General features: G+C 41.5%; 1 protein-coding gene across 1 annotated transcript in view; it reads right to left on the bottom strand.

The window, feature by feature from the left end:
- The window catches only part of LOC126407734 (hyaluronidase-5-like), an 11,621-nt gene extending 1,822 nt beyond the window's left edge, over positions 1-9,799 (bottom strand). Inside the window, exons 1-2 of the mRNA XM_050072912.1 lie at positions 9,547-9,799; positions 1,097-2,060 (exon numbers count right to left, since the gene is read on the bottom strand). Coding sequence (XP_049928869.1) covers positions 1,097-2,041 — 945 coding nt within the window. The 5' untranslated portion in view covers positions 2,042-2,060; positions 9,547-9,799. The remainder of the gene's footprint in view (positions 1-1,096; positions 2,061-9,546) is intronic.
- Between the last annotated feature and the right edge of the window lie 660 nt (positions 9,800-10,459).

A 10,459-nucleotide genomic window follows, 5' to 3' on the forward strand; every position in this document is an offset into this window, starting at 1 on the left:
GCAACGGGGTCAACCACACCTCCTCACTAAGATAAAAGTTTCTGTCCCCTCCTTGCTCAGAGTTGCTCTCAGAAACTTCCTGAATCACTCTTAAGCTAAGATTCCTTGCTAGGAATTTTTAGGCTAAGTTAGGAGCTCTCTGAGAGGACTCTGAGAATCTTTGTGAATATGGGCCCAGGACGTGAGACAGGAGTCCTCAGGATACACCTGACTCTGTTTGTGTCTGATTAAATGATTGAATGATGATTCACACCACTGCAACTTCTCTCTGGCACGTTCTAAAACAGTTTCTAGTCATTGCGAATCATTGGTCTGAACTGGGCTGAAGGAAAACTTGACATTTTTTATTGGTTCCAGCTGAGAATCAACATTTCAGAACCAATTTATTTTTGGTCAAAATGCTCCGAATGATTCAAAATTAGGTGCAGGAACCTGAATGGAACCTGTTTAAAGTTGGTGGAAAGGAGTATCAGACAAGAGCACAAAATGGCCTTCCATACAGTCCAACATATACAAACTGTAAACTATCGAGACAGCTCTTCATTTTATTTACCCTGTGAAATACCCTCTCTTTTAGTTTGTACATTAATGTCCTCTTTTCCTGGTAATTTGATCTTAAGAGTGACTTTTCCTCCGTTGAGTCTATAATTTTCTCTGAGAAAGAGTTGTCAGATTTAGTATTTTCCAGTGAAATGGTAAAAGGAAGTGATAATACACTCAACAAAGGAACAAAGTTTGTCTGTTTTACAACTCTCTGTCAGTCAGTTGAACCATTTTAGCCAGCATTTATATTTGAAAGATATCTCACGCTGTAAATTAGGAGGTAGGAGAGACCTTCCAGCCAGAGACCAGTATTTTTTTTAAGATTAGTTTTTGGGCTTTTTGCCTTTAATGAACAGTGAAATGGGGCAAGAGAGAGAGTGGGGGTTGCAAGCCAGAGTCGAACCTGCGACCGCTGCAGCAAGGCATCGCCTCTATACATGGGGCGCCAGCACTATCCACTACGCTACCGATGCCCCCAGAGACCAGTATTTAACACACATTGTGCCTAAAGGTGATAAGAGGGTGTGTCTTTTTGATCAAAGGTGTGTCTGACCTCTGACATGTAGTCATCGATGCTGTCCTTGTACACCGGGCGGATGTAGGCGTAGACGGGGATGGAGTAGGATCTGTTGGGGAGTGTTGACACCCTCATGGCCTCCTGGATGCGATGGCGAACAAACTTCCGGGCCTGCTGGGAGTCTCTGAGCACCAGCTCCAGGTAGATGGATGGAAAGAGTGCTGTGGAATCTTTCCAGAGCCACATCAGCTCATCGTTCCTTTCCTTCTCAATGGCGGGACACTCTCCAGTGAAGCCCACCATGTCCTGGTTGTAGTCGTAGTTGTAGCAGTCGGGGTACAGGTAGTAACCCCAGAGTCTTTTGGGCCTCATCCTCTTGCCAATGCGGAGGGATCGAAGGAAGTACCTCTTGGCTGCACGTTCGAATACAATCTTGGCCCTGTCCTCCGCCTCATCCTCAGAAAGCAGCGGGTTCTTCATCTTGACCGTTTCAATGGACATCTCTCGATAGATGTCTTTGTCGCCCCAGTTTCTGATCCACTGCGGCCTCCACTCCTCAAAGTCAAGCACAGCAAGGCCCGGTGTGTCAGAAGGGATGTAGTACTCGATGTCATCCTCGGCCTCATCGTGATGCTCCTCCAGGTCTACCAGCTGCGGCAGACCCTCATCGTACATCTCACCAGTGTCTTCATCCAAGTAGGGGAAGATGCCGAAGCGGTCGGTGTAGAATATGGAGACGCTCTGGTTGGTTGCTGTCCTCAGCGTGCTGCTGACAAAGTGGAAGTAGGAGAGGTCGAGAGGCATGCCGAAGCGGATGTCGCACAGCTCGGTCGGGGCGTTCCACATGAACAGGAAGGGGTGGCCGGGGCGTATAGGAGGATCTGTCCTCGGTAAGATCTGGCCGGAGCACAGAAGGGCCAACATGGTGATGAGGATGAAGACGAAATGCTGTTTGTCATCAAGCAGTTTGAGTTGGTTCATTTTGAAGCAGTAATCTGATCTGCGAGGAAACAGAAACAGGAAGACAGGTCAGAAACGGTCAGATTAGGACCATGCAGCTCTCAGATAAATCTAGCAAACCTTGTCTTGATTTCAGTCGCTCATAGCTCTCACTCTGTGTTTATTCCTCTGGTCTACTGAGGCCTCGTGCCCACCAAAGCAATTTTTCCTAGGTGCTCCTCAGGAAATGCTCAGCTGGGGGCGTTTGAGAGCGTTTGAGAGGCGCTGTGTTTTGCAGCTGAGATGCTTTGGTTGAATCTGATTTCTTTAATACTGAATATTGGAGGATGTAAAAATGTGGATGTAGAGATGTGACAGTTGCTTTTTTTGTGGTATTTGCTTCAAAGTCTTTTTTCAATTTTAGGGGGAAAAATGTAAAGGTTTAAAAGTAGGAATCTTTTCAGATTTGCAGGATTGTAGCATTTAGCTTTTAGGCTAACAGTGGAGAAAGGACAGTAAGCTCACACCTGGTCTACAGTTTACCTGGTTCAACAACATGAAGCTGGTGAAAAACACGAAGATGTCCTGGTTCAACGTCTAGCAAAGAAGGTAAGCAGCTAATGTCACACATGTTGATTTAAATGTTGCATTCTGACATCATCACCGCAAGGAAAATTTGTTGCTGTTAAAAAAAAAAAAAAAACCCCAACACAAACCTCCCCATTTAGGCCCTGATCACATAGAAAGCATTTAGCAGGTTGCAACATTCAAGGCGCACCATACTGCCTTTTTTTTTTTAATTGAATGCCACTAGTATATAAAAACAAAACCGCTTGCTGCGCCTTTTTTTTGTTGCAGGGCAACCATTTATTATTTGTATTTCACAATAACCAGTGTGTAGTTGCTGACATGTTGAGGCAGAGGGTACTGTCTGTAGCTCTGGTTGAGGGTGAGAGGCTGTCAGCAGATAAACAGAGATCTGTGTGGGTACATGAGACCCTAAAAAAGAGGCTGGATCATGGGGAGTACCACCAGTTTCTCCTCCTTTACCAACTGTAAACTTGTTGTCATGGCCACCACAGAAAGCCCACCTCTAAATCATCCAACTGGACAACTGGGAAAAAGCAGAGATGATGTGGGGCGCTTTATTCGCTTTGAGTTTAAGTTTTTCAACTGGAAGAGTTCAGAGCCCTCCGGCAAATACGCAGGCGCCTTGAGCACTGAAATACGAGGCGCGTAACAATACAAAAACTGCAAGCAATGACTTTAATTTGCATTAAAAACAATTACAAAAGCTGCCTCCAGCTGCTAAAACACTTCCCGTGTGACTGAGGCCCTACATGAGAAATAGTGTCCCTAAGGTGGCTCCTGGGGACACTGGGGATAAAGACACTCCTGCTTAAGAAAAGAAAAGTTATGGCTGTCTACATTTACATTTGGTTTAATTTAAAACTGACTGATATTGAAAAAGGCCTACAAAAGGTCACTAGTTATCTCATTTATTAAACCCTAAATTAAATTTCATTTATCTTTTTTTTTTACTATATGAATGAGGTGTACTGAAAGTATTAATAATTTGAAAACATCGGGGAAACATTCTAAGTGAGTCCAAGTTTGCCTGCAGAATTGAACAACTTACAAGAAATCTATAAGAGACTTCAGTCAAGGTTCTTTGGCAGCTTGCAGGAAGTTGGACCCAGCTGTTAGACTGTTACCTAGCAATAAAATAAATAAATAAATGGTCTATTGCTCCAGGGATGATGTTTTTCTGTAGGCCAACCCACAAGTTAGAATCCCATTGGTTTCCTCCTCAAAAGGCTTATGGGATTTTTCCACTGGATTTTGGATTACTGTCAAAAATAAGCTCTGTGATACTTACATGTTTTGTTCAGCGAGATAATCTTCACAAATGAACACCATTGTCATGATTACTGAAGCCTAAATGCAATTGCCAATAGTAAAAAGCTAACGTTATTAAAGAACTACACTACAGTCACATGACGTAACATCACCACCATGGCAAGGCGTGTTCAGCACGGCTCCTCGTGATGATGTTCTGCAGTCTCATTTGGCCACTTGTTAGCAACCACCTTTTTTAAGACACATAGAAGCTTCAAAGTTCACGAGTGGGGTAAAATTTAAAGTCTCCTTAGCTTGTGTTAACCACAGACCTTATTTCAGGCATCTCACCAACAATCCATAAAAAAAAGAAAAACTGACTTTGAGATGAGGGAACTGGGAGTGCAAAAATGCTAACTCATTTCCGGGTTTCAGGACTCATTCTTGTCAGCTGATTGTAATTGAAAATATCAGCCAGTTTCCTTTCTGTATTCAGTCATTTATATTGACTGGAGCAATGTGTCCTTGGTTACTGGTACTTATAGACATTCTGACTTGTTATATCTGTAAAAGCACAGGTGCAAATGCTAACACTGAGGATGGTTCAGTTCCAATAACTGTCGCAGTGAGCCAGCATGCACATTACCAGCAGCTCCTCTGAGTGGAATGTATCTATCATTAATGTAATTAAATGCACCAGTGCTTTTCCTTCTTACATGTCAGAATGGGTGCTGTGGAAAAAGGTCTATTATTTTAAGTAAAGTTTTCAGGGTGTATAAGCCCATGTGTTTGTGTCTAAGTTTTTTACTTTGTTCGATCAGGGTGTGTGTGACTCGTTATGAGTCACTGATGCGCAGCACCTGGGAGAGACACCAGCAGAGATGTTGAGTTCAGCAACATGATCCAGCACAGGTAAACTGTTCGATTTATTGTTGTGGCCTGTGAAGGGATTTGTAGCTTGTAGTGTTTCCATCAAGAGAACAACAACTTGTTGCAGCATCTGAGGTTTGATAGTTTGAGCATGATGTCAGCACTAAGTGTGATGTTGCAAGTTTGTAGTTTCACACTAAACTGTTGCGCTGCTTCTACTTTCACAATAACTGAACCAAGTTAATCAAAATATTATCACAGACGTTTCATCCTGTGCAGAGAAAGACTCCACTGACTCATGACTGAGAGACCTTAAACACTTTCTTCTTTCACAAATAAAGAGACAAAGTAATGTGTGCCATTGCATCAGAAGTAGAGGACATGTGATAAAACACATTGGCTCATTGTGGTTTTTTTACGGAGGTGAGGACGACTGTGTCACACAGTGTGGTCATAAATGATAACATCTACAAAAGGCTCTGAAAAGCAAACAGTTTTTTTGTGTACAATCTTAACAGCAGCTTTTTTTCCCATTGCAAGTGAAAGCAGCATAAAATCCCACTTTTGCCCTTGTTTTATCAAAAATAATAAACAACAATTAATTTTTAAATAAAGGTTAAGTTAAAGGAAAAGGATGCAGCTTTACATTTAATTTTTTAATGACAAGAATGCTCAGTTATATATTGTTGGTTACCTTTTAGTTTCAGTGCTCCATTTATGCCCAATTTACCACAGTCGCCTTGTTTGGCTCATAAAACACTTAGTTACCTGCATATTTCCCTTCTCATTTTTATTCTTCTCAGCCCAGCAGGTCAGAGGGAACTTCACTTCCAGTTAATGTGAGCTGGAAAATTTCTCATGTGACAGCAGTGATAGGCACCACATGTCTTGACTTCAGGGAAGATTTATGCGTTTTTAATATCCTGTAGACAAAGAGCTGACTCAGTAACGGCTGAGGTATGAAAGCTCAGCAGCTTCAGTTTGGATCTCTGTTGAAGTTCAAGTTGTTAAAATGTCGAAATGTCAACAACACTTTCCCTCAATGACTGAGACTGGCACAAATATATTGATTAGTGCGGCTTAAAGGCCCGACTGCCTTTGAGTCCCTTTTAAAGGAATAGACCGACACTCCTTGACAACGACAGTCACTTCCAGGTGGACGACTTGCAACTGATTTCAGTGGCAGAGCTCTGTAAAATCAGCAAACTTGTTTATTTCTGTTTCATTTTCAGCTGTGACTGTAACATTTAAAGATATATAGTTAAACACTGTGGTCCGACCTGTCTGACTGTTCTGCTGTGCTCATTATATGAAGCACAGACGCTAAGCAAGTTTAAGGTTTACAACTTAAGTTCATTCATGTGTTTAATAATTTACTAAAAATACATTGACAGTGTTTGTACAGTAAACTATTCACATATTTATGATCACAAATATTATTTGCTCTCACTGGTTGATTAAGACACATGTGACCTATAACAAGGAAGTGTAACCTGTTGTGAAGCTGCTGAAGTGTTGAGGTGCCTTTCAATAGTATGTCTGTTTTACCTTGTTATGTGTCTTACTGAGTGTAATGTGTTCTCATTGACTTTGTGTTCTAGTATGTTTAGTATGTGAGACTTCTAGTTCTCGTGGTTTTAGCATGTGTCCATTGTCTTGTCTTTTGTGTACTTGTAACTTTTGCCGCCAGTCTTGGCCAGGACTCCCTGGAAGAAGAGTTACTGTGACTCAGTGGGACCCTTCCTGGTTAAATAAAGGTTAAATAAATAAAATGGAAAGTAAGAAGTGCCACATAGGAAAAGGGCAAGGAAAATATTCTAAATAAAGCATACACTTTTTTTGTGGTTGGCCTTTTTCGGTAGTGGAAAAAAACAAATCAATTAGTGTTAGGCGGCGCAGCGCTAATTGATTTCTATGCATGTTTTCCACCTTAGTTATTGTAAATGAACACTGTGGTGTGGTCTGTAGACAAATATTTTGGAAAATGTGCGTGTTCACTTTCTTGGCAAGAGTTAGATGAGAAAACTGACACAGTTAACATGTCATCAAAAACTGTCTATACGCATGGCTAAAACCCACTAATTAACACAACATACGTTGCTTTTTTTATCTGTATAAAAACTAAAGTGAAGAACTTGTTGCCTGGCAACCAAAGGAGACTCCAAGAAAATTCTAGCCCTCGCCAGCAAATACACCAGCATACCCCTCATTAAATCATTTTTATTATTATCATTTTTTAAAGGATTAAACAAACACGACACACTGTCTCAATTAATGAGCTTGAGAGCTGCAGGTACTGTAGGTGGATTTTGTTACCTTCAGTTAGAATGAGGCTAGCTGTTACCCCTGTTTCCAGTCATGATGCTAAGCTAAGCTAACTGCTGCTTTAGCTCCATACTTACTGTACATGAGAGTGGTGTTTTCAAATGTTTTTGTTGCCTTCCAGACATGTTTTATACTCTGCCTTGTCTGTGATGATTAATATTTAGTTTAACGTGGTTTTCGCACATAAAAAGTAAAAAAAAAGAGGCTGCAACCACCACTGCTTGCATTAGAGTTGTGCGCAAAATGGCTAGTGTTAGCGTTACAAGAAACATCTGAAAGATTATGTTATACATGTTTGAGCCTCAATCAGACCCAGACTCAGATGAGGAGTCTGCCGTGCACCAAAATGGCGACTAACAGATGTTTCAGAACAGCAAGGGTAGTTAGCATCTTTTATTATGTCCTTTGTTAGCTTGTAGGCTTAAGGGAGCGATCACACCGAGATGAAACGCTAGAGACACGACGCCAGTAAAACCATTGTTTTCCTATGATGCGACGTGTCTGACCGGCATTCAAGCGTCTTTTTAGACGGGCGTTATTCCGGCGTCTTTTTAGACGCGCGTAGACACTGAAAAGTTAAAATATTTTCAACTTTTTGAGCGTCAGACGGCAGTAGCTAGTGCGCATTGAATAAGCGCTTCCAGCGTTTCAAGCGTCTTTGAAGCGTCCGCGTCTCTAGCGTCTCATTTCTGTGTGATCACCCCCTAAGGCTTTTACATACTCAGAAAAGAAAAATTTGCTGCAAGAAAAGAATGACATCATTCTTTTCTTGCAGCCCTGGTTTGGGAGTTCTTGCAGCTTGTTCTCAACACATCATCTGGGCAGAACTTTTTTCTTGTGTGGTGTCCGAGAACTATTGTGTGATTGGTCAGAAATCTGAAGTGAGTGTGGTTAATGCAGAAAAGCGTGTGTGACGCATGTGGCAGTGGGAGGGGCCTATGAGGAGTTCCCCGGAGTTCTGCACTTGAGTTTCTGGTGAAGTATGAAATGTCCTGGCCAGAAAGAACTCTGTTCTTGTTCTTGCCACCTCGAGAAAAAGAACAAAATATGAAGAAACATACAATATTATCTGCTACGATGGGGTTTCAGTTGATAGTGGAAGGGAGCTCCAGTTTACATCCAAAACCAGCAAACTTTATTTGCTGTTAAAACTTTCACTATGCTAATGCTAACTCTGGAGGTTTCAGGTTGCCAGTGTCGTGTTAAAGTCTGTTACTGTTGATTTGTGCTTCCTGTATTGGACAGTGATTGGCTTTTATATTGGTAACCCTAACACCTTTACTCGTTTGCAGTAGGCCTACACTTGAAACTCAGATTTCAGAGAAGGACACAGACATCGCCACCATCAGTAGAGAAACATGAAAAGCTTAAAAGACTTAAATGTTTTGTTCTACGACATAAAATAAGTCAGTAAACACTCCACTGTGAATTTTGAAGCTTTTACATGTCTTAAAAAAGAGGGTTGCTAACAAGTGGCTAAATGAGACTACAGAACATCATCACGTCAAACACAGCTTTAATGCCTGCGCTGTTGTAGGGATGTTAGCCTGAGTCATGTGACCGCGGTGTCGTTTGTTTAGACCCTAATGTCAGCTTTTTACTTATGGCGGTAACATTTAAGCTTCAAAAATCAAAAATTGTGAGGATGATCTTCTTGAACAACAGGTAACCCTAACCTAACCCTAACAGGTATCATTAACACTTGTTTGCTGCTTGCTGATGTTAACTTCTGCGTCGGCCTACAAAATAAAATAAAAAAGTAATCCCTGTACCTTTCTATTATTTAAATGTATATTTGTACAGCCTACAAAAGAAGCACATTGGCCTTGACTGAGTGATCATACTTCGAGGAAACTATGCAGATCAGATTTATGACATAACATAATAATTATGATATTGTCCTTATCAGCCACCATCTATTCTGATATTGACTAATCTACGTTGTGTTTTTGGCATTTGTCTGGTAATATCACCAGTCAGGAAGGTTCAGTGAAAAACAAAAAGCCTGAACTGAAACAAGACACCTTACAGACGCTACAGAGACATTTACTTCTAAATATAGTCAGCTGTCTACAGGCTACTGTAGTCTTAAATCTCTGTCTCTCATCTGCACTTCAGAGTGTTTCAGAGGCTTATCGTTCAACGGTCTGTACTAATTGATTGGTAACATTTTTATTCCCCTGCTCTCCTACATGGAGTTGGACTTAAAAAATAGCGCACAGTCTTAAAACCATTGACTGATAGTTCTACATGCTTCTGTATCTTTACGAGGTCGCAGGATCTGACGCATAACTACAGTATCTTTGTCTTGAGGCAGTTTGCAGCCTGACAGGTTTATGATTTCTGTAAAAACGTAATAAATGAAAGCACACTCCGTCGATTTATATATTAAAGATAGAAACAATGTCAGTTACGGGTGAACTCGACCCCAGTAATGTCTGGGTTTGGAAAACACCAATAAACCTTTGAACCCAAATGAGACAATTAAATGAGTTGTAATTATAAGCACCAACCTGTTCTGGGGGTCCAACTTCCTGCCGTCCAAACCGCACACTCTGTGAGTTGTGAAATTATTACCTGTTACTCGTAAACGTTCATCTTCACTCTCCTCTGGGAGTCTAAATAGCTCCTCTTTAAATAAGCTGCTGCAGAAGCTTCAATTACAGGCAGAAACACTTGTGGAAACTTGTCTGCGCTGAATGATTTGCAGGCTCTCGAGGTGCTCTGTTTTTTATTAGGACGTCCTGATGTGTTCGAGGGTGAGGAGGAGCTCCACTCCTTCAGTCAGTGCCTGGAGGTATTGAAGAAACGACTTGATGACAAGAGGTCAGTTCACAGCCGTTAGCGGGTTGTTTATTGTAAACAATAAGACAGCACCTCAGAACAGTTCACGAAACAGTCTTATACTCCTTCTTAGACGGATATCCTGTCTTACTTTCTCTGTGTGTGTGTGTGTGTGTGTGTGTGTGTGTGTGTGTGTGTGTGTGTGTGTGGGTGTGTGTGTGTGTGTGTGTGTGTGTGTGTGAATTGTTTTGGAACACTGCTCTTACTATCTTGCCCAGTTGAAGATTGTTTAATCTAAGTACATATTCTCCCAATCTGACTTTAACTGGGCCTTTTTAGCCACAACAGAGGAAGATATCTGAGGAAGCTCTGGGATGAGGACAATGTGTGGACACACATAAGAGACCTCTGTCAGGACACGCAAAGAATGCAATGAGAGTTTTTAACTTGGTCAGCTGTAGCTGTAGGAAAAGTACTGAGCCGAGGGAAATCTACTCAGTTTTGTCATCAGAGTGTTGAGTCACATAAAGACGACATTCAGTGGATTCCATCCATCGATCATCATCGACTTCTGTTTGTACTCAAAATTAACATCGTTTGGATTTCATCAACAATGGTCTGACAAACAAGAGGAATGAATCA

The sequence above is a fragment of the Epinephelus moara genome, chromosome 20, assembly GCF_006386435.1.
Source record: "Epinephelus moara isolate mb chromosome 20, YSFRI_EMoa_1.0, whole genome shotgun sequence".
NCBI lineage: Eukaryota > Metazoa > Chordata > Actinopteri > Perciformes > Serranidae > Epinephelus > Epinephelus moara.